Genomic DNA, 24,373 nt, shown 5'->3' on the forward strand with positions numbered 1-24,373 from the left:
AAGTTACATGGTCCCAAACATGCCGGTGAAAGCTAGTGGCAGCCAGGCTCCTGCTACAGAATACTCAGTAATTATAACATTTTTTAAAGGTCCCTTGTGGGCTTGAGAAACAGAAGTGCTGCCCTCCCTCCTCCCATCTCCCAGCACAGACGTTCCTGATTCCCCCCTCCCCCTTCATCTCCCCCTTTCCCCTCTTCCCTCCATCTCCCCCTTTCCCCCTCTCCCCCTCTCTCCTCCTTTCCCCCTTCCCCTTTCTCTCCCTCTTCTCTTCCCCTCTTCCCTCCTTTCCCCCTCTTCCCTTTCTCTCCCCCTCTTCTCTTCCCCTTCCCTCTCCCTTTTCCCCCTACCCCCCTCTTCCTTCCCTCTCCGCCTCTTCCCCTTCCCTCTCTTCCCCCCTTTCCGCTCCCCATCCCTTTTCTCCCTCCATCCCCCCTTTCCCCCTTCCCATCCCCTTTTTCTCCCCCATCCCCTTTTTTCTCCCCATCCCCTTTTTCTCCCCCCCTCCATCCCCTTTTTTCTCCCCCAATCCCTTTTTCTCCCCCCGCCTCCCATCCCCTTTTCTCTCCCCCCTCCCATCCCCTTTTTCTCCCCCCATCCCCTTTTTTCTCCCCCCTCCATCCCTTTTTCTCCCCCCTCCCATCCCCTTTTTCTCTCCCTCCCATCCCATTTTTCTCACCCCCTCCCATCCCCCTTTTCTCCCCCTCCCATCCCCTTTTTCTCCCCCCTCCCATCCCCTTTATTCTCCCCCTCCATCCCCTTTTTCTCCCCCCTCCCATCCCTTTTTCTCCCCTCCCCTTTCTCTTTTCCCCCTTCCCCCCTCTTTTCCCCCTTCTCCCCTCCGGCCCTTCCTCCTCCCCCTTTTCCCCCCTCCCCCTTTCCCCCCTCCTCCCCCTCCCCCTTTCCCCCCTCCCCCTTTACCCACCCTCCCCCTCTACCGCATCACCCTTTCCCCCCTCCCCCCCTCTTCACCCCCTCACCCCTCCCCCTTTTCCCACCCCCTTTACCCCCACCCCCTCCCCTTTCCACCCCCCCTCCCCTCCCCTTTCCCCTGCCCTCCCCACCCCTTTACTCCCTCCCACCCTCCCCCTTTTCCCCCTCTCCCCCTTTCCCCCCTCTTCCTCCTTCCCCTCCCCCCTTTTCCCCATCCCCTCCCCTCCTGCTTTCCCCCTCCCCCTTTACCCACCCTCCCCCTTACCCCCTCCCCCTTTTCACCCCTCCCCCCTCTTCTCCCCCTCACCTTTTCCCACCCCCTTTACCCCCTGCCCCTCCCCCCTCTGCCCCTCCCCTACCCCTTTTACCCCCCCTCCTGCCCCCTCCCCTTTCCCCCTCCCCTTTCCCCTCCCCCCTCCCCTTCCCGCCCTTCCCCTTTCCCCCCTCCCCCTTTCCCACCCCCTACCCCTTCCTCCCTTTTCCCTCTCCCCTCCCTTTTCCCTCGCCCCCTTTTCCCTCTCCCCTCCCCCTTTTCACTCTCCCCCCTCCCCCTTTTCACTCTCCCCCTTCCCCTCCCCACCCTTTCCCCCTCCCCCTTTCCTCCCCCCTTCCCTCCTCCCCCTTCCCCTTTCCCCCCTCCCTCCTCCCCCTTTCCCCCTCCCCTCCTCCCTTTCCCCTTCCTCCTCCCCCTTTCCCCCTCCCCCTTTCCCCCCTCCCCCTTCCCTCCTCCCCCTTTCCCCCTTCCCTCCTCCCCCTTTCCTTCCCCCCTCCCCCTCCCCCTTTCCCTCGCCCCCTCCCCCTTTTCACTCTCCCCCTTCCCCCCTCCTCCCCCTCCCCCCTTCCCTCCTCCCCCTTCCCTCCTCTCCCCCTTCCTCCTCCCCCTTCCTCCTCCCTTTCCCCCTTCCCTCCTCCCCCTTTCCCCCTTCCCTCCTCCCCCTTTCCCCCTTCCCTCCTCCCCCATTCCCCCCTTCCCTCCTCGCCCTTTCCCCCTTCCCTCCTCCCCCTTCCCCCCTCCCCCTTTCCCTCCTCCCCCTTTCCCCCCTCCCCCTTTCCCCCCTTCTCTCCCTCCCCCTTTCCCCCTTCTCTCCTCCCCTTTCCCACTTCCTCCTCCCCCTTTCCCCTTCCCTCCTCCCCTTTCCCCTTCCCTCCTCCCCCTTTCCCACCCTTCCTCCTCCCCTTCCCCATCCCCCCTTCCCTCCTCCCCCTTCCCTCCTCCCCCTCCTCCCCCTTTCCCTCCTGCCCCTTTCCCCTTCCCTCCTCCCCTTCCCTCCTCCCCTTTCCCTCCTGCCCCTTTCCCCCCTGCCCCTTTCCCCCCTCCCCCTTTCCCTCCTCCCCCTTTCCCTCCTCCCCTTTCCCCCCTTCCCTCCTCCCCTTTCCCCCTTCCTCCTCCCCCTTTCCCCCTCCTCCTCCCTTTCCCCCCTCCCTCCCCCCCTCCTCCCTTCCCTCCTCCTCCCTTTCCCCCCCTCCCACCTCCCTTTCCCCCCCTCCCTTTCCCCCCCTCCCTCCTCCCTTTCCCCCCTCCCTTTTCCCCCCTCCCTCCTCCCTTTTCCCCCTCCCTTTTCCCCCCTCCCCTCCTCCCTTTCCCCCCCTCCCCTCCTCCCTTTCCCCCCCTCCCTCCTCCCTTTCCCCCCTCCTTCCCCCCCTCCCTCCTCCCTTTCCTCCCTCCCTCCTCCCTTTTCCCCCCTCCCTTCCCCCCCTCCTCCCTCCTCCCTTTCCCCCCCTCCCTCTTCCCCCTCCCTTTCCCCCTCCCTCCTCCCTTTTCCCCCTCCCTTTCCCCCCCTCCCTCCTCCCTTTCCCCCCCTCCTCCCTTTCCCCCTCCCTCCTCCCCCCTCCCTCCTCCCTTTTCCCCCCCTCCCTCCTCCCTTTCCCCCCTCCCTTTCCCCCCCTCCCTCCTCCCTTCCCCCCTCCCTCCTCCCATTCCCCCCTCCCTCCTCCCTTTTCCCCCCCTCCTCCTCCCTTTTCCCCCCTCCCTCCTCCCTTTCCCCCCTCCCTCCTCCCTTTCCCCCCCTCCTCCTCCCTTTCCCCTCCCTCCTCCCTTTCCCCCCCTCCTCCTCCCTTCCCCCCCTCCCTCCTCCCTTTCCCCCCTCCCTCCTCCCTTTCCCCCCCTCCCTTCCCCCTCCCTCCTCCCTTTCCCCCCCTCCCTCCTCCCTTTCCCCCCTCCCTCCTCCCTTTCCCCCCTCCTCCCTCCCCCCTCCCTTTCCCCCCTCCCTCCTCCTTTCCCCCCCTCCCTTTCCCCCCTCCCTTTCCCCCCCTCCCTTCCCCCCCCTCCCTTTTCCCCCCTCCCTCCTCCCCCTCCCTCTCCCCCCTCCCTCCTCCCTTTTCCCCTCCTCCCTTTTCCCCCTCCCTTCCCCCCTCCCTCCCCCCCTCCTTCCCCCTCCCTCCTCCCTTTCCCCCCTCCCCCCTCCCTTTTCCCCCTCCTCCTCCCTTTTCCCCCCCTCCCTCCTCCCTTTTCCCCCCTCCCTCTTTCCCCTCCCTCCTCCCTTTTCCCCCTCCCTCTTCCCCTCCCCTCCTCCCTTTCCCCCCCTCCCCTCCTCCCTTTCCCCCTCCCTCCTCCCTTCCCCCCCTCCCTCCTCCCTTCCCCCCCTCCTCCCTTTCCCCCTCCTCCTCCCTCCTCCCTCCTCCCTTTCCCCCCCTCCTCCCTTCCCCCCCTCCCTTTTCCCCCTCCCTCCTCCCTTTCCCCCCTCCCTTTTCCCCCCCTCCCTCCCTTTTTACCCTCCCTTTCCCCCCTCCCCCTCCCTTTTCCCCCCTCCCCCCTCCCTTTTCCCCCTCCCTCCTCCCTTTCCCCCCCTCCCTCTCCCCCCTCCTCCCTTTCCCCTCCTTTCCCCCCTCCCTCCTCCCTTTCCCCCCCTCCTCCCTTTCCCCCCTCCCTCCTCCCTTTCCCCCCTCCCTCCTCCCTTCCCCCCCTCCTCCTCCCTTTCCCCTCCCTCCTCCCTTCCCCCTCCTCCTCCCTTCCCCCCCTCCCTCCTCCCTTTCCCCCCTCCCTCCCCCCCCTCCTCCCTTTCCCCCCCCTCCCTCCCTCCTCCCTTTCCCCCCCTCCTCCCTTTCCCCCCCCTCCCTCCCTCCTCCCTTTTCCCCCTCCTCCCTCCCCTTTTCCCCCTCCTCCCTCCTCCCTTTCCCCCCTCCCTCCTCCCTTTCCCCCCCTCCCTCCTCCCTTTCTCTCCCCCTCCCTTTCCCCCCCTCCCCCTCCTCCTCCCTTTTCCCCCCCTCCTCCTCCCTTTCCCCCCTCCCGCCTCCCTTTTCCCCCCCTCCCTCCTCCCTTTCCCCCCCTCCCTCCTCCCTTTCCCCCCCCTCCCTCCTCCCTTTCCCCCCTCCCTCCTCCCTTTCCCCCCCCTCCCTCCTCCCTTTCCCCCCCTCCCTCCTCCCTTTTCCCCCCCTCCCTCCTCCCTTTCCCCCCCTCCCTCCTCCCTTTTCCCCCCTCCCTCCTCCCTTTTCCCCCCTCCCTCCTCCCTTTTCCCCCTCCCTCCTCCCTTTCCCCCCCTCCCTTTTCCCCCCCTCCCTCCTCCCTTTCCCCCCCCTCCCTTTTCCCCCCTCCCTCCTCCCTTTCCCCCCCTCCCTCCTCCCCCTTTTCCCCCCCCTCCCTCCTCCCTTTTCCCCCCTCCCTCCTCCCTTTCCCCCCCCTCCTCCCTTTTCCCCCTCCTCCCTTTCCCCCCCTCCTCCCTTTCCCCCTCCTCCCTTTCCCTCCTCCCTTTCCCCCCCCCTCCCTTTCCCCTCCTCCTCCCTTTCCCCCCCCTCCTCCCTTTCCCCCCTCCTCCCTTTCCCCCCCTCCCTTTCCCCCCCTTCCCTTTTCCCCCCTTCCCTCCTCCCCCTTTCCCCTTCCCTCCTCCCCCCTTCCCTCCTCCCCCTTTCCCCCCCTTCCCTCCTCCCCCTTTTCCCCCTTCCCTCCTCCCCCTTTCCCCCCCTTCCCTTTTCCCCCCATTCCCCTTCCTTTCCCCCCCTTTCCCCTTCCTCCTCCCCCCTTTCCCCTTCCTTCCCCCCCTTTCCCTTCCTTCCCCCCTCTTTCCCCTTCCTTCCCCCCTCTTTCCCCTTCCTTCCCCCCCTCTTTCCCCTTCCGTCCCCTCCTCTTTCCCCTTCCTTACCCTCTTTTTCCCCTTTCCCCTTTCTTACCTACCTTGCCGGGGACTATTTCTGTGAATCGCTGACGGCGGCCTGACCTCCATGAATTTTGATGACTGCCAACCCACGGTGACGTCGTTCCCGTCGGCCCTGGGCGGGAGTCGGTGTCTGGAATTGCTAATGAGCGTCGGGAGTTAAAATCTCCTGAGGTTTCGTGCTTCGAGGCTGGATGGTTCGCTGCCCGCTGCCTCCTCCGAGTTAAAATCGGAGCTTAAGTGAATAATTTTTGAAGATTCTTTAAAATAACCTGGAATTATTTAATTTTTTTCAGGTGCCTTTAGAGAAACACAATGTTACTCTTGTCTACAGTCCTGCAGAACAAAACCCTGAGTCCTTGCAGTATGCCATTGATAATGTCGGATTTGAAGCCAGCCTGAATGAACTGTTCCCTCTACCAGTTGGTATCAGCACTGCGTGTATCAATATTGTGGGCATGACTTGCCAATCATGTGTGCAGTCAATAGAGGGCCAGATTTCTAAAGGGAAAGGCGTTGTTGGCATTAAGGTGTCTCTCGAACATCATAATGCTATGGTAAAGTATATACCTACAATAATCAGCAGTCAGCAGATATGTGAGGCGATTGATGACATGGGCTTTGAAGCATCTCTCACTAATCAAAATGCACCTTTGTTTGTGAAGAATGTTTCTTTACCGGTTGAAGCTATGGTGAAGATGAAGGTGGAAGGCATGACATGCCGCTCGTGCGTTAGCACAATTGAAGGCAAAATTAGCAAATTGCAAGGTGTACAGCGAATTAAGGTCTCCCTTAACAACCAGGAAGCAAAAATTGTATACCAGCCTCATGTGATTAAACCAGAAGAGCTCCAAAACCAAATTAATGATGCGGGTTTTCAAGCCACGATCAAGAACAGACCATCTTCTCTGAAATTGGGCGTGATCAAATCTATTGACTCACAGGATAGAAAAAGAAATAAAACCTTGACGTCCAACAACAAAATACCAAATGCTAACTGCAACCTCATGATGGTGGTTCTCCGTATAGAGGGAATGCATTGCAAGTCTTGCGTTGCTAATATTGAAGGAAATATCAGAGAGCTCCCAGGTGTGCACAGCATCACGGTGTCTTTGGAGAACAAGAAAGCTGTTATGACATATGATCCTATCTTGACTAATCCAGCATCATTAAAATTCATGATTGAGGCTCTACCACCAGGGAAATTTAAAGTCTATCTTCCAAATGGGATAGAAATGAGAAATGAAACTTCATTATCAATTCCAGTTACACCATTACTACATCAACCAAAAGGTAATACTGAAAAGCACTCACAAACCACAGCCAGCACTGCAGTCATTAGTATTGGAGGAATGACATGTAATTCTTGTGTGCAGTCTATATAGAGAGTATGATCTCCCAAAGGAAAGGTGTAAACCTGATCAAAGTATCACTGGCCAAAGGGAACGATCCAGCACTTACAAACTCAGAGGAATTGAGAGCTGCCATTAGATGAGATGGGATTTATTGCCTCTGTATCTGGTAGCGTAACAACACTTTTTTTTTGTTTGCCTCCTCTACATTTTGAACAATAATCTCACGGGTGAGGTGTTTTAGAGAAACATGTAAAAAGAACAAACTTTAAAAAAAATGTAGATGCATTTCTGGAACGAGAAGGGGTTTATGGTGAAATTGAGGAGGGTGGGGGTTGATTTTAAAAGAGAGCATGTTCCGGGGTGGGTGGGGGGGCGAATGTGAAATCCGCTGACTGGGCTAAATTTCAGGCCCGAGGTCTTTCACCTCCCAGGCCTCATTTAAACGCTGCCATTCCGCTTCCCGCTCAGACAGGAAGAGGCCGCGGACTGGCTGTTGGAAGCCGTGAAGCGGGTCGTGCTCGGCCGCCATCTTCCAGGTAAGTGGCGGGAAGGAGGTTCGGGGGGGAAAGTTTAAGCCCGGGCTGGCCACGATTTTCCTGGTGGTGGGTGAGTTATCGCTCCTGCTTCTCGGCCCCACAAAGGCAAGTGTTTCATCGACCTGGAGGGCCTCTTCGTCCTTCTTCCCACTGGCGGCCGACACCTGCTTCAGCCTGGGTGGGAAAGCCATGGTGGCTTCCCCGCTCAGGCCCCATGTTAACATACCATCCAGGTCCTATTGACATCACAGGATCCTGATTAGCACTTATGCCCAAGGGTCCCCGTGTGAAGCCGACGGGCTCCCGTTCCACTAGCGACTGCTCGATGACGCTGTTCCCGCCCAGAAGGCAGAGGTAAAACTCCCCGCCAAGTTAATCTACCAAATTGCTGTGGCCTTTTTCTTGTTCCTGAAAATTCTTATAAATTGTTAATCGTCATAAAAGGCTTTCAAGGGAAAGGAAAGTAATGCTACTTTTTGATATTTATTTCCCCCCTGGAATATAGTTGTTGCGAACATGAATGGGTCCTCGTCAGTCATTTCACCTGAGTCCTCAAGGCATTCCACAGTGACCAAAAAAGAACAGTCTGCTGCAAACAAGAACAAAATATTCCCTTCCGGTGATTATATCCTTGGGTTTCTACCATCCAAGTCCAACTCTGATGACCAAAACAATGAAGTACATGCAGCAACAGAAAAATGTTTCCTGCAGGTTACTGGTATGACTTGTGCTTCTTGTGTTGCCAGTATTGAAACAAGACTTCAAAGAGAAGAAGGTGAGTAATGTTTTTATACTGCCCATATATTTAGTGATGCATACCAGTCAGCCTAAAGTAGTTATGCACACTTTTTTTTTTTTTTTTGTAGCTGAAGAAAAAAATTATATGCTAGATTTAAAAAATGTATATCTCAGAATTTATGTTGCACCTTTTGCATTTGTACTTTGTACTCGCCATAGGGTGCCTTTGACACAGTTGGTAGCATTCGCACTTCTGAGTCAGAAGGTCATGGGTCAAGCTCCATTCCAGGATGTAAGTGCATAATCTAGGGTGATACTTAAGTGCAGTGGGGAGAGAGTGATACATTGTCAGGTACACTGTCTTTTGGATGAGATGTTAAATTGAGGCCCTGTCTGCAAGTTTGGGTGGACATGACACTATTCAAAGAAGAGGAGGGGATTAGATCACGAAATGTTAGTACAAAGCCACACTCAACCTCATCCTGCTGTGCCTCTCATCACATCCCCATCACTCTGCCTTTCATACCCAACTCCTGCATATCCTTAATCACACCAACTTACCTTGCACCTCCACTCATCCATCTCTCTCTCTCTCTCTCTCTCTACATCATCATATCCCCATTTCACTAGCCACCCCTCACACTCACCCTCATCCTAATGCAATCATACCAACTAACAGCGCACAAGGGTAGCCACTTGGGTGTTTTATCTAATGTTTATGTAAAGTTTCTGTTAATGTGCTGTCAAACATTAAAAAATCTTTATTTTCAACACTTTTCAGTCTTGGACAGATTCATGTGTACCTTTTGGAAGTGGCTTAGTGAGTTGCAGTGAATGGTGAGACATAATGGTATCCCCCACAATGGTGACGAGTGTGAACTGAATGGCTTAGGCATTGTAGGGATGCTTTATGGTGTTGGTGTGGTGCCAACCTGGCGCATCATGTGGCAGCCAAATGGGTGTACAGCGTAAAGCTAACTAAATCTGGCCATGATGAGGCCATCCCTGGCTTCCTGGGCAGCAATGTGGTCGGGTGCTGATGCTCTCTGTCCTGTGCAGCATCAGCTGATTGGAGAAGGTTGGTGTTGTTGGTGCTGCTGGTGTTGGGGCTCATCGTGGTCCAATTATGAGGACCAAGGTGAGAGTATAAACAGCATCCATGCTGATGGAATAAATGGCAGGTGAAATACAGATGACAGAAGCATTCCGTCAATGGTGAGACTGGATGGAGACTTTGCTGGAAAGAGCAACAGCTTCTGCCTGGGGAAAGTGATCATCTGTCAGGTGGGAGCTTTACTGTACATTTGATGCTGTCTAGTAATCAGCTGGAGCAATGGCCACGGAACTTCCGCCTCAGGTTGACAGACGTGGTTCCCGAGCTGCGTGAATCCCATGGCCATGCAGAGAAATTTAAAATGTATGGGGGAAAAGGCTCTTAAGTGCCTGTAAACTACCTGATAATCATTTCAATTAGGTTGCCCGGCGCTGCCGGTCAGGTCGACAATGTGATGACAGACACGCCTGGGGGAAAGGCGCGTGGGAGCGAAATGACAGCAGGTTCCTGACCCGCTGTCAAAAATAACAACTTTCCCACCCGACCTGCCACCTATCGTGCCCACTACCACCCTGGAAAATTCCAGCCACAGTGTCTAAACCAGGAAGTATAAATTTAGATTTAAATCATGTACAGGAAGTTGAATAAAGATTGGGAAAGACAGAGGGGATTAAGAGAGAGCAATAAAAGACGACAGAAAAAGTAAAAAAAAAAAAAAAATTAAATTCTCCAACACTAATTAACCTCTCGGGGAATGAGACTTCACACTTCTTAAATTAAATATTCAGGGCCGGAGAGGTTGTTTGGCAGTTATCAATTATCACACCATTAAAAATTCACTTACTCCTGAATGCACCAGCCCTAACTTTTTATGGCATCTTTAGTGGGGAATGAGTGGGTAAGCACCCCAAGTTCATGCCATTGCATCTCTTTCAATGCCAAGCCTACTGGCGAGGACTGTTATAGTGCAACCTGTGGTGGAGTAGGATATCTCTGACAGCATCTTCTGGATTTCCGCGTTTAAATGCGCATGTGTGGATGCCAGAAGTTGCTGTCAGATTTACTCCATAATAACAGTGAGCGCTGTATGCCTCACCGTTATTATTAATGCGAAATCTGGACCAATCACTACACTTTTATATAAAAAAAAATAAAAAAAATGCCATTTGTTGGCTGTGAAGTGCTTTGGGACCTCCTGAGAGCATGAGAGACAGAGACTGATGTCTTTGGCAGATAATTCTCTAAAACCAGCTGGAAGGAGAGGAGGCTGGTACAAGGCTTCCTTTCCCTCCATTGGGGGAACTCTGGGCCTTTACCAACTCCATATGGCAGCCTCGGAAGCTGTGGTAATTGGAGCAAAAAGAAGGAAAATCCATCAGGTCCTGGGTCCCAACTCCACCCCCCACACACACACCGCCATGTGCATGTGGTAGGTGAGGAAGAATTGGCAGTCCTGGCAGGGGGATGGAAATCCTGGTTGGGATGAAGAGGTGGCAGTAGGCTTCTTCACACGCATTTCCCAGTATTCTCCATTGTACCTCTGCCCAAGTTTGGGTGGGATTGCAGACGATAATCCCCCATATTATGTACTTCAGATTTTCTTAAATGCCTATATAATTTCCTCCCCCTAGTTCCTCTTTCTCATTTAGTGAAATTTGGGCGTAGGCTTTCTGCACCCTCTCCATCTCTGGTGGAACACCGGAGGTTTGATGCAGTGGGAGAAAGAGCCCGCTGCCTGTATAAATGTTTTTTTCCCGTTTGCTACATCAGTTATTCTTGTAGCCTCCTTCATTGTGCTCTGTCAATTTAGTGTTGATTTATGTTACAGGCCACGTCTTGCTGTGGACCTACACCCACCCACCCATTGAAGTGAATGGAAATAAAAATCGGGAGCGATGTAAAACAGGCTACTGATTTTCTATCATTTTTACATTTTTTAGGGGTACAGTAACATAGTGGTTATGTTACTGGACTAGTAATTCAGAGGCCTGAACTAACGGCAGCTGGGGAATTTAAATTCAGTTAATTAATTAAATAAATCTGGAATAAAAAGCTAACATCAGTAATGGTGACCATGAAACCACCAGATTGTCATTTAAAAAAAAAAAAAAAAAAAGCCCATCTGGTTCACTAATGCCCTTTAGGGAAGGAAATCTACAGTCCTTACCTGGTCTGGCCTATATGTGACTCCAGACCCACAGCAATGTGGTTGACTCTTAACTGCCCTAGCAAGCCACTCCGTTGTATAAGGCAGCTCACTACCACCTTCTCAAGGGCAATTGGGGATGGTCAGTAAATGCTGGCCTTGCCAGTGACGCCCACATCCTGTGAATGAATAAAAAAACTAGCGCATAAAGTCAAGATCTACACCATTCACTTAGAACCATTCACTTAAAACCAGCTATTAGAGAGGAAACTTCTAACCCAGTGATCTTGAGCTGAATTGAAATCTAAGTCCGAACAATGAGAGGACCTTATTTCACTTTGCAGGCTTTTTCTATTGTCTTATGGCTTTCATAAATATAAAGAGCTTACCAGATATTTTAAAATTTTCCAACTGTGTTTCTACTAAATATGAAATAATATTTCAAATGTAACTTGTATCTTTTAGGAATACACTCCGCTCTGGTAGCACTAATGGCAGGAAAAGCAGAAGTCAAGTATAATCCAGACATCATCCAGCCCACTGGCGTTGCAGGAGTCATCAAAGATTTGGGTTTTGGAGCTACGGTTATAGAAGACAATGATTCTTCAGCTGGAAAGTTGGAACTTATTGTAAGTATGTTTCATGTTATGTAACACGACTAATGTTACTAAGTTCAGTAATTATTTTAAACTATTGTGAGCAATGGTTATTTTAAACTATTATGAGCAATTCTCATCCTTGTTTTCAAATCCCTTCATGGCCTCGCCCCTCCCTATCTCTGTAATCTCCTTCAGCTCCCCCGCCCCCCAAGATATCTGCGCTCCTCTAATTCTGCCCTCTTGAGCATCCCTGACTATAATTGCTCAAGAAGGTGGCCGTGCCTTTTGTTGCCTAGGCCCTAAGCTCTGGAATTCCCTGCCTAAACCTCTCCGCCTCTCTACCTCTCCTCCTTTTAAGACGCTCCTTAAAACCTACCTCTTTGACCAAGCTTTTGGTCACCTGCCCTAATTTCTCCTTATGTGGCTCGGTGTCACCTTTTTTTGTCTGAGTACTCCTGTGGAGCGCCTTGGGACATTTTACTATGTTAAAGGCGCTATATAAATACTTGTTGTTATTTAATTCTCTTACGGGGTGAAATTGCGGAATAGATTTTCAACTGGCCTCCTGGGCATAAAACTAGTGTTGCACTGATCTTAGTGAATATGCACAGGATTTTATTGCATTGCTGAAATGTTTATAATGTTTAACAGTTAAGAATGGTGACCCTATTATGAAAGAAAATATTTTAAAAATGTTACTTAGAATTCGTAATACTGTACCTTTTGTAATTAGTTTTAATGGATCAGTTGAAGTGACACTGTGTGGCAGTACAATCCTTTTGAGGGAGATGCGAGAGTGCTCAAACACTGTCTACAGGAATGAAACTCCAACTAAAAACATTAGCATAAATGGGATTTGTTGGCCTGGGATTGTCTCTGAAAATAAATCATTGCATGTGCTGTCTGAATGAGGTCCCAATATTGGTGCTTTCTTTCTTACAGATTTTTTTTAACTTGCCAGATAGTTGGAGATTTGCTGAGAATTCAGTCGTCTTTATGATTTCCAGTTGTTAGGCAGATTATCTTAATGATTTGGTTCCCTTTCTTTTCCAATTGTATTTAGTCCTGACTATTTAATTAACAATGTTTAATTAACAATGTTAGTATTGCCTTTCTCAGACAAAGATGTTCCTTTTCCTCGCAACATAACTTGGTTTCTTTAGATTACAGGAATGAATTGTGCCTCTTGCGTTCACCATATTGAATCAAAGTTGATACAAGTTGAGGGCATTTTGTATGTATCGGTAGCCCTCTCCACCTGCAAAGCACACATTAAACTGGATCCAGAATTACTGGGCCCACGTGATGTCATCAGAATGATTGAGGTATGTCCAATCCTGTAATGTGTCCCACTCTGGCTGAAAGTAGTCACGTGATTACCCTTAATGATTATAGCCAATACCATTGATTGCATTTTTGAATCTGTAAAGCTCATTATATAGTTTAATTTTGTCTGACTCATACAGTGATGTGGGAATGCACTGAGCTGCAATTAAGCCGTATTTAGAACAGCCTCTGATCTCGCCCCTCTCCTTTTCACAATGATGACGAGGTCCTACTTGCCCTCGCGCCCCCCCCCCCCCCCCCCCCCCGCAACCTCTGCATTTACTGGAAATCTTTTGCTTTCTCCACCACCTACAACATAATCCGAATACCTAGCACACCATCCCCTCTTCACTCTTCTACCAGCTCCACTTTCAGCTGTCCTGCCTTTGGCACCTTCCTGTACAACTTTAGTGTCCGCCACAGCTCAGTGGGTAGCATTCTTGCCCCTGAGTGACCCCAGTGACTTGAGCACAGAATCTAGGCTGACGCTTCAGTGCCGTACTGAGGGAGGTGCCATCTTTTGAATGAGACATTAAACCGAGGCCCATCTACTCTCTCGGGCGGATCCCATGGCACTATTTTGAAGAAGAACAGGGGACTTCTCCCCAGTTCAAGAACTATCCATCAACCAACATCACGAAAACAGATTATCTGGTCATTAGCACATTGCTGATTGTGGAAGCTTGCTGTGCGCAAATTGCCTGCCACGTTTCTTACAACAGTGACTACACTTCAAAAGTACTTAATTGGCTGTAAAGTGCGTTGGGACATTGAGGTTGTGAAAGGTGCTATATAAATTCAAGTTTTCTTTTTTTTTAACCGTAGCAGATGCAACGCCTGTTCATTTAGCTCCCACATCATTGTCCACGTGCCAAACATTCCTTCCTTGTGAGGCAGCAATTTATGTGTACTTTCTCCCCCCCACCCAATCTAGTACATTGTATTGTATTGTATTCATTGCTCATGCTGTGTTCGCTACACTGGGGAGAGCAAAGGTATATTTGGTGATCACTTTGCCAAACATGTCTGTTCTGAGCACAAGTGCATCCCTGACCTCTCTGTATCTTAGTGTTTCTACTCCCTCTCCCATTCACACATTTTTTTTCTTTCTTTGTTGCTTTTCTGCTTGCTTTCTTTCTCTTCCTCGCCCTCCCCGGGTGTTTTGTCTTCCTTTTGTGTGACTAACTTATTTAAAGTTTATTATTTATTGAACTTCATTTCCATTATAGGGACTTGGTTTTGGTGCTTCTTTAGCCAAAAGAGAGACAGCAGTACATAATCTGGACCATAAAGAGGAAATAAGACAGTAAGCCTATCAATGATTTTCTTAAGAGAAATAGAAAGCATTGGTTTACTATGAATGATAATTATATTTATGTTTTTGTCTCCATTTTAGGTGGAGGAAGTCCTTCTGGATCAGCCTTGTTTTTGGCATCCCTGTCTTTGGCCTAATGATATACATGATGGTGATGGATAACAAGCACAATGGCTCCATGCCTCCTGAACAAAACTTCTTTCCAGGTTTATCAATTCTTAATCTGGCTTTCTTTGTTCTGTGTACTCCTGTGCAGGTGAGAGGAAAACAGAAAGCTTCATTGAAAATGCTTGTGGCATTGTAAGGGAAAACTAACATCCTCCCACACCAGAATGTAATACAGCAAATGAAAACAACAGCTCATGTACAATGTTCCCTCTAAGCTGCACGCAGGCTGGCCACAAGCGGTTCTCTAAGATACCGCGTGGCGGCCACACAGCAAATTTAAAAGTACTGCACAAAAATATTTTGAGGGAACATTGGTCATGTACAGTCACCACTGTCAAGTGTCTCATTAATGTAATCTCTTTACGAAGGTGTGTAATTATATAGGATATATGGCACAGAAACAGGCCATTCGGCCCAACCAGTCCATGCCGGCGTTTATGCTCCACTTGAGACTCCTCCTGTTTTTCCTCATCTAAATCTATCGGCATAACCCTCTATTCCCTTCTCCCTCATATGCTTGTCCAGCCTCCCCTAAAATGCATCGATACTATTTGCTTCAACCACTCCCTGTGGTAGCGAGTTCCATATTCTCACCACTCTTTGGGTAAAGATGTTCCTTCTGAATTCTCTTTTGGATTTCTTGGTGACTATCTTATATTGATGGCCTCTAGTTATGCTCTTCCCCACAAGTGGAAACATTCTCTCTCTATCCACTCTATCAAAACTTTTCATAATTTTAAAGACCTCTATTAGGTCACCCCTCAGCCTTTTTTCAAGAGAATTGAGACCCAGCCTGTTCATCCTTTCCTGATATGTATACCCTTGCATTTCTGGTATCATCCTTGTAAATCTTTTTTGCACCCTCTCCAGTACCTTTATATCCTTTTTATAATATGGTGACCAGACCTGTACGCAGTACTCCAATTGTGGTCTAACCAAGGTTCGATACAGGTTTAGCATAACTTCCCTACTTTTCAATTCTATCCCTCTGGAAATAAACCCTAGTGCTTGGTTTGCTTTTTTTTGCTTTGTGTAATGATCGAAGAAGATAAACCTTTGCAAAATTTCTATTGCACTCCCAAGCTCTTAAGATATCAGTTTAATATTACAGTTTGCCTTATTCAGCTGTGACCAACTGCACTCTACAAATGACTTTTCTGTGATCTTAGCAGCACAGGAACCACATGTGTTTTATAATCCTCCGTGCTTAATGTTAAAACATTCAAACCTGTTTTTGACCAAATATTATAAGCCTTTCTCTTACTACTATTCGGATTTCGAGAATTACGAATAAGCGTAACAATGACGGATAAGTACGTGATCAATAAAATTGGTCTTTATTCACACTACAGTTCAAAATTCACGTGTACATTCTCTCGCAATCGATATGCTCCCAATTTACCGTACATAAATGGTATTCCTAGCAACTTCACAGAATCACAGAAACCCCACAGTGCAGATAGAGGCCATTTCGGCCCATCGAGCCTGCACCGATACATATCCCACCCGATCCCCGTAACCCCTACACCAACACATATCCCACCCTATCCCCGTAACCCCACGTATTTAATCCCCCTAACACTAAGGGTCAATTTTTTATCATAGCCAATCAACCTAACCCGCACATCTTTGGACTGTGGGAGGAAACCGGAGCACCCGGAGGAAACCCACGCAAACACGGGGAGAATGTGCAAACTCCACACAGACAGTTACCCGAGGCCGGATTCGAACCCGGGTCTCTGGCGCTGTGAGGCAACAGCGCTAACCACTATGCCACTGTGCTTGTATGCTAATTCTTGACTATATCCCAAGTCAACTGTACATAAAAGTACCCTTTAACAATATCTAAGCTCTATGTCCGACTTTTATACATACTCCTTTATCTCTGGGTGATCGGTCCAGGAAAAGTCATAAGTCGAAAAACATAGACTGGCCAGCTTTCTTTGTGCCTCTGTTCTTCCACTTCTGTCTTCTTTCTTTCTGAATTTCCCGCCTCTGGGTTATCTCTTTATAGTGCCTTTCTGCCGGCCTCCCTTGTATATCCCCATCTGCCTCCCCCTGATAGGTCAGTTTCACTCCAAACTTTCCCTGATTGGAGTTCCTTCTGCATGACACGTTCATGTTCCTGTGATGTGTGTGGGGGTGGGAGTTCCCTGTCACTCGTGTTTCTCCTTCCTGTCTATGTGGTCTTACAAAGGACCATGCTGACCACCAGGCAAAGGACCCCCTACTGACATCTGCCATTTTGTGTCTTCGCAAGCAAAGAACACATACTAATTGCCTACATTTTGAATCCGTCCATAACATTTCACAATTCGTTCTGAACTTCGATCTCCACACGGTAGCAGCAGTTTTATTACAGTTTTTAGAATTTTACATTATCCGGGTCGCTTTTTTTTTAAAGATGTTAATCAGCAGACCGTTAAATATTCCTTCTAGGAGTTTATTCTAAATGGTGACTACTCTTATCTTAATAACTAGAACATTTGAATCTTATTTAAATTAAATAATTTGCTGACACCTGGAAAGTATATGGTTAAGAGCAGCATTGAGTATAATAAAAATAAGCATTTTATGATTTGCCATGAAAATGTCATCTGTGGAGTGCGACCTGCATTTGATAATCTACTATAGGAAACTCTCGCTTTACCGGCACCCAAACAACCGGAAATCTCGGTTAACTGGCAAAATTCAGGAGTAGGTTCAGTTAAGTTTTTCTTCATATTAGTGGCCGTTCCTGGATCTGTGGCTGTGTAATCGGGGGTTTCTGCACTTGTTGCCAAGCAACAGGGATGCTTGGTCTGTGGCTGGGGTTCCTGCAGCTGTTGCTAAGCAACAGGGAAGCCTGGATTTGTTGCTGTTTACGGAGCTCTCGTACCTTTTAACTACAACTCTCTGTAATCCAGACTTTTTGATAAACCGGCACCGCGCTGGTCCCGTCGGTGCCGGATAAAAAAAGAGTTTCCTGTATATAAGAAACTATGACGAAGATAATGTCATATGGGATTAAGGTGAATGGAGCCACATGGCTAGAGAGATGGTAGGAGGGCAGAAAGAAAAAGATAGAAATAAAAGAAGTTTCTCAGACTGGAAAGATGCGATGAACTGACTATCTTTACTTTACTTTATGAATAAATGATCTGCACTTGGGAGTTGATGGAATAATATTAACATTTGTTAATGTGACCAAATTGAGGGGTATGGTAAATCGTGACAAGGATTCACTAGACTGGTTCCTGGGATGAGGGGATTGCCGTATGAAGAGAGATTGAGTAGACTAGGCCTATATTCCCCAGAATTTAGAAGAATGAGAGGTGATCTAATTGAAACATATAAAATTCTTAAGGGGCTTGACAGGGTTAATCCTAAGAAAATGTTTTCCCTGGCTGGGGAACCTAGAACACGGGGTCACAGTCACAGAATAAGGGGTCGGCCATTTAGGACTGAGATAAGGAGAGATCTCTTCACTCAAAGGGTTGTGAATCTTTGGAATTCTCTACCCCAGAGAGCTGTGAATGCTTAGTCGTTGAGTATATTCAAGACAGAGGTCGATACATTTTTGTGAATTAAGGGATATGTGAGTTGAAGTAGAAGATCAGCCATGGTCTTGTTGATTGGCAGAGCAGGCTCGAAGGGCCAAATGGCCTACTGCAGCTCCTATTTCTTATCATCTTTTGATTGTGCAGGAGGGCACAGATAGACTGACAGATGGCAGATAAAGTTCAACCTAGAAAAATATTAGAGAAATGAAATACACCTTTATTGGTCTTTGCAGATCACAGTGCTTCAGTATTTATATGCGTCACTATGGTGTCTTTAAAAGTGAAATAATCTTTCCTGGACCTTTTGAAAAAAACAAGAAAATGACCTATTTTCTGCAGTTCTTATATAGGAAATGCAGGATTTGTTTTATAAGATCTATCCAGTGTACTTTAGTAGAGTGGGCATCAAGATTTGCACATTCCCAGTGATTAACAAATCAAAGTTTGTAAATCACCGTGACTAGTGAAATGTTTGATTTACTTAGTGATCACAGTAATCTATAGGGTAAATTTTTCTCATGCGAGACTGAGCTTTACTCGATAGGTCGCTGGACCAGAGAATCTGGTGTGGAGGTCAGCAACCCTGATTTGCAATGGTCGCCATTTTCTGCTGATTAAAATTAATTACACTAATATTGGGCCCTTTCACAAGTTATTGAAACCTCCAATTAAATAGTGCTTTAAAAAGATGCCATTCTAGCAAAGAAATCTACTTGCTTCAAAGAAACACTTCAAGTGAAAGCCCAACTGAGGCTTTATCCTTGAGTGCTTGTGTGAGAATTCTTTTATATATGAAAAAGTAAATTGTGCAGCAGAAAACCCTAATATGTCAGTGCGAATTGAATTTCTGACAAGTGGTATGAGAATAAAATGTTCTAGAAAGTGGAATATTCGCTTTACTGTCTGTACATATTTCATTGAAGTAGAGCTACTAATTATTATGTATTTTTTAAAGTTTATCGGAGGTTGGTACTTTTACGTTCAAGCCTACAAGTCTCTTAAGCACAAAACTGCCAATATGGATGTACTCATCGTTCTGGCTACTACCATTGCGTATTTGTACTCCTGCGTGATACTGATTGTGGCCATTGCTGAAAAGGCAGAACAAAGTCCACTGACGTTCTTCGATACTCCACCAATGCTGTTTGTCTTCATTGCCTTGGGGAGATGGCTGGAAAATGTAGCTAAGGTAATAATTCACTTACATAGTTTATCAGGTAAAGTCATTTTCCATCTGTGAAAATGTTCCATACTTTTTACTGAACATGTAAGACTTGGACTGAATGTTCAATGCTATTACCTGTAAAGTTATTTTAGTTCCCAATTTTTCTCCCTTTCTCTCCTGAAGGTGCTAACACTTGCAGAAGATATAGTTTCATTGTTGCTGGTTGTTAGTCTTTGGGATATCAAAATGGCCATTCTTAAGTATGTATGATCTAGACAGTAAACATTAGTAAGGTATTGGACTTTGGAAGTCATCACAGCCAGAATGTTCTCATTCCCTGTTCACACATCTGCACTTTCCAACATGGGTTATCAAGTCGTAATACGAAGTGTGAACATTGGCTGATTTTTCCTCTTCCCTAATTCAAAAGCATGAGTCCAGTTCTAGTACCCCCACTGCTGGCTTAACTTAGATTAGTTTATTCATCACAGACAGTGGGAGAACCTGGGACACTCCGGTTTCTATGGCTACTACAGGCGATGCCTTTACCCACTAGCATATATGCCAACTGCCAGTGTTTCATGCTGACGGTCAGCTTTTTGGGAACCCAATCATCATATCGGTGTCAGCTGGAACAAATTAGTGCAAATTAGACCTCCTCTGTAGCCCCCCCCCCCCACCCCCACCAACACCCCACTCCTCTACTTTGTGTCTTTGTGTAATACCGGCATTCTCAGGCTGTATTGCAGCTTCTGCACACTGGTGTTGGGAACTCTCAGGGGAACAGGAGTTCCATCTCCAGCGTAGAGAGACGATAATCTTGGCCAATGGTACTGGGCGCACACGGAAATAAGTGGCTACTGTCTAGTGCGTTAGCTGCCAGACTCGGTTAGGCTTGGGGAAGTGGACAAGTAGATACCAAAGGGTGGGGAATGCATATCAGGGAGGAAAGGAAGTGGGGAGGGAATATAATGGGAAAGATAAGGGGAGGGGCAAGGGGGAAGACATTGCAAAGGGATGGGAATTTTTTTAATGGGAATACCACACTTCCTAATTATTTTTGCACTCCTTTTTGTTGTAGAGTAAGACATCAGAAGCACTGGCTAAGCTGTTATCCCTTCAGGCTGCAGAGGCTATAGTGGTAACACTGGGAACAGACAACTCCATACTAGGGTAAATTTTCAAATTGAATTGAACCTGTTGTAAAGAGCGCCAGTAAATATTTTGAATGAAATTTAATTTAGCTAAATGCTACAACCTAGTATGTTTATATAATTGCATTAATTTTGTTTTGTTTTTCACTTTTACTCATCTTTGTGGCCTCGTGTTTGCGTGGGTTTTCTCCGGGTGCTCCGGTTTCCTCCCACAGTCCAAAGATGTGCGGGTTAGGTTGATTGGCCATGATAAAAATTTGACCCTTAGTGTTAGGGGGGATTAAATACGTGGGGTTACGGGGATAGGGCTTGGGTGGGATGGCTGTCGGTGTAGGGACCGGGTGCTAGGGTTTGGATGATCAGCCATGATCTCGTTGAATGGCGGAGCAGGCTCGAAGGGCCGAATGGCCTACTCCTGCTCCTATCTTCTATGTTTCTCCCCATCACATACCATTTTCTTGTACAGATGTTAGCCAACTTGCTCTAAGACCTCTGCCCATCTCATTCTGTAAGCAGACTCTAGGAGCTGCACAAGAATGGTACATGCTGACCTGTGCTGCAATTGTATACAAGTTCCCTCACATCCCCTTACAAAAGACAAGGAAGAGGCTTGCCTCCATTTAACACCTTCCCCAGTAATATGCTTCATATCAGAGACCTACCAATCCATGCTGCGCCAACATACTGCACTGTTGAATGCTTCCCTATACTTGTAACCCTTCAGGCATTTCTAATGTAAATACCTATTTTCCAAAATAAAAATTGATCTTAATTGAAATTTCTATACAGTAAAACATTTCAAACTACTGAATGTATTCTGTTACACCTAATGTCTACTTTGATTTTATCAATTCACTTTGTGTAAAGCAACTTTGACTCGCTTTGTCACCATAAAGGCCATTTTTGTGGATGATCTAACTGAGTTTGTCATATTACGAGATAAGTAAGGAACTTTGAACATCCATGGATTCAAATTATGGGACCATATTTTGTATCTGACAGGGCAGTGAAATCACTGTTTGTTTATTTCCTCCAACCAAAGTGTTGACCCATTCTCCCGGAGAAGGTACCTACTCCAGAGAAATAAAATAAAATGTCATGACAGTGTTGTAGAAGGACGCACAGGCTGCTCTTAAGTGAGAGTTGATCTTACTGAAGTTGATCCAGAAGAGAAAATAAAAGAGAAAAATTACTGGTATCTTTAATGCTTCAAACTTCTTGGCAGCTTGGGAACAGACATTGTTCTTCTTGTCGTGGCCTCATGAGGTTACATTTACTGGTGTTGGACAGTGGACTGTGGATAGCACTCATGATGGTCTAGGATTTCTATTTTGGTGTTAATCTTTTGGATAGGTTCAGCATCAGTGTGGAATTGCCATAATTTAGTTCAGTTTCTTTGCTCTGCTTGAATGAATGGCAGTTACGTGAACTGCTAACGTTTTTAAGAGCCATATTAATCTCCTCTATGAAATTGAAACATCTGATGCAGCTGCAATTTCCACTGTTGATTTTGGATGGTATTTTGTGAAACATGAAAGTTGATTTTCATATTGCCTGAGGAGCATAAAAATGTAACCAAAGTGTTTTTTTCTTAACTGAAATCAGTCATACAGAAACAGCTACATGAGTTAGGAGAGGGAGAAGGGAATTCAAAATAGAGGCCCCCATCTTTTCTTTAACCTACTGTAGATGCCCAAGGCTATGTGGATTCAGCAAATAACTTCTGAATAAAACATGCTCACAAATACAAAATGTATGAATGTTTTATGTATGACCTTTTATGTTGGCAAGTGCCGTTAAGGTGACAATAGCCATCAACTATTACACTACTGGCTCCATTAAATAGGCTAAATGGCAGGCTGTTCACAGTAACTTCCATGATATGTACAGTAAATTAGAGGAAGACCTTTAATAAAAAGATGCATCACATGTACCAAATTTCAAATGAAAGCAAAAAGGCTGCACACAACATAACACCGCCCTACCTAAAATGGAGATTCTTTTAATTGCAAAAAAATTCTTAAAATATGATTGGAGACTGGAGTTCTAAAAAAAAAATGAATTTTTGAGCATTAAAAAAGTGAATATTATTTTGAAACAACATTTATGTAAATAATTTGAATTGAGTATTCCCTCTTTTCTCTCGTCCGTCTTCTCCAATGTTCTTTTCTTCCTCCCCGTCCTAAAGGTGCTGACTCCTTGCTGAGTACAGTTCCATGACCAATGCTAGCTATCTACTACCTCACCCATTATTACTCATGTGAGCTCAGACACTACGTATTGAGAGAAAGAAAGACTTGCATTTATATAGCGCCTTTCACGAGTCTCAAAGCGCTTTACAGTCAATAAAGTACTTTTGAAGTGTAGTCACTGTTGTAATGTGGGAAACGCAGCAGCCAATTTGCGCTCAGCATGCTCCAACAAACAGCAATGTGATAATGACCAGATGATCTGTTTTTCTTATGTTGGTTGAGGGATAAATATTGGCCATGACACCAGGGATAACTCCTTCGAAATAGTGCCATGGGATCTTTTACGTCCACCTGAGAGGGCAGACGGGACCTCGGTTTAACGTCTCATCCAAAAGACGGCACCTCCGACAGTGCAGCACTCCCTCAGTACTGCACTGGGGAGTGTCAGCCTAGCTTTATGTGCTCATGTCCCTGGAGTGGGACTTGAACCCACGACCTTCTGACTCAGAGACGAGTGTGCTAACCACTGAGCCACAGCTGACACATTGGCAGGTTATTTGACTGCAGGGTGCATCACTATTGTAGCCCTCACTTGATGTCTTGTGCCTACTTGCTGCAGTTCATTTTGATTGCAGAGAATTCAGGGTTTCAGTAGAAGCTGATGCATCAAAAACAATAACGCAACCAGCATGCATCTCTTGTTAATCTGAGTATTATGCGCAAAGCTAAACTAGCCCACCTGCACCAAGCAGTGATAGTCCAAGATGCCCTGTTGCATGGAGCAAAGATCCATATGTTCCACCTCCTCACACACACAAGAATGAAATGATACAAATCATGCTGAGAAGATACCTGACACTTTCAGGACCTTTCCTAAAGCTTTTCACACATAATGTTCATCTTTCAATATCATTAACTTTTCGTCCATTACAGTGAAAGCCGCTTAATTAGAACACCTCAGTGGAAACCAAGCGTCCTGATTAACCTATCTTCCTCCCTAAAGGAAGCATAACTAACAGCTTTATTAGCACACAGGTCGACTAGATAATGAAACACAATGTTTTATCATAAATCAACTGTTTCTATTCACAACATACAGCATGTCTGTACTGCTGGTTCATGTGGCAATCACTTTTTTACTGTTTAAACCTGGATTTACACAAAATATGGGGCAAATATGTTAGTATACAACAGCTGGAGTGATGAAATCGCTGAGTTGGGGAAACAAACAAACAGGCTAGCTTTTTCCTATTGTAGGTTGGTCAAGTATGGTTACTCCTATGATTGATTCCATCCTCCAGGTTTAGTGTGTAGCTTCAGTGTCTTGCCTTGGTCCTTGCTTTGTGGTAAAGGTGTTTTGGATAGAAGAATGCAAAACATTTCAAATGACGAATTTCAGCATATCAATCTTTGATCTCTGTGGACAAAAGCAAAATGCTGCAGATGCTGGAAATCTGAAATAAAAACAAAATGTTGGAAATACTCAGCAGGTCAGGCAGCATCTATGGCAAGAGAAACAGAGTTAACGTTTCAGGTCGATGACCCTTCGTCAGAACTGTTTTGATCTCTGGACCCTGGCTATTCTCAAGACCGGAAAAAAAATGATGGACCTTCACATCATTTTCACCAGATTATTAAGGAATACTATGCATTGAGTGTGTCATGGAATTTTTTTTCTGCGCATTCATATTCATGGCATTTCACTGCAGTAACTAGTAAGCTATATGGGCCTGAAATACTGTGGTTTTTTTTTTTTTGGCGGAGGTGCAAAAGTGGTATAGTTTTAGCGTAGTATCTGGAATTTGAAGTGTAAGTCAGAAATGCCACAGTTGTTTCCATTTTACAATACACGCTAAATTCCAGTGGACCCAGGTGTTAGCAGAAGATGTGCCCGTCTCAAAGTAGTGCATTTATGGAAATAACAGGAATGAGGGCAAAAGCTGCTGACCCAGAAATTCCTCCATTTACACCGGAATAGTGTTATGTCCGTGTATAATCAGACACAGACTGCGGAGAACGGTATAAACGGTGTTTACTCAACGTGGCTCAGACTGCAACTGAACTG

General features: G+C 47.2%; 1 protein-coding gene across 1 annotated transcript in view; it reads left to right on the forward strand.

The window, feature by feature from the left end:
* Positions 1 to 24,373, forward strand: part of LOC147111989 (copper-transporting ATPase 2-like) — a 122,401-nt gene that overhangs the window by 34,519 nt on the left and 63,509 nt on the right. The window contains 10 exon segments of the mRNA XM_085999439.1: positions 5,315 to 6,397; positions 6,400 to 6,507; positions 6,509 to 6,539; positions 7,415 to 7,684; positions 11,313 to 11,476; positions 12,610 to 12,771; positions 14,002 to 14,078; positions 14,169 to 14,343; positions 18,753 to 18,986; positions 20,044 to 20,135. Coding sequence (XP_085855565.1) covers positions 5,315 to 6,397; positions 6,400 to 6,507; positions 6,509 to 6,539; positions 7,415 to 7,684; positions 11,313 to 11,476; positions 12,610 to 12,771; positions 14,002 to 14,078; positions 14,169 to 14,343; positions 18,753 to 18,986; positions 20,044 to 20,135 — 2,396 coding nt within the window.

This window comes from Somniosus microcephalus, chromosome 10, assembly GCF_052327205.1.
Source record: "Somniosus microcephalus isolate GS21.2 chromosome 10, FLI_Smic_1.0, whole genome shotgun sequence".
NCBI classification, from domain to species: Eukaryota; Metazoa; Chordata; class Chondrichthyes; order Squaliformes; family Somniosidae; genus Somniosus; species Somniosus microcephalus.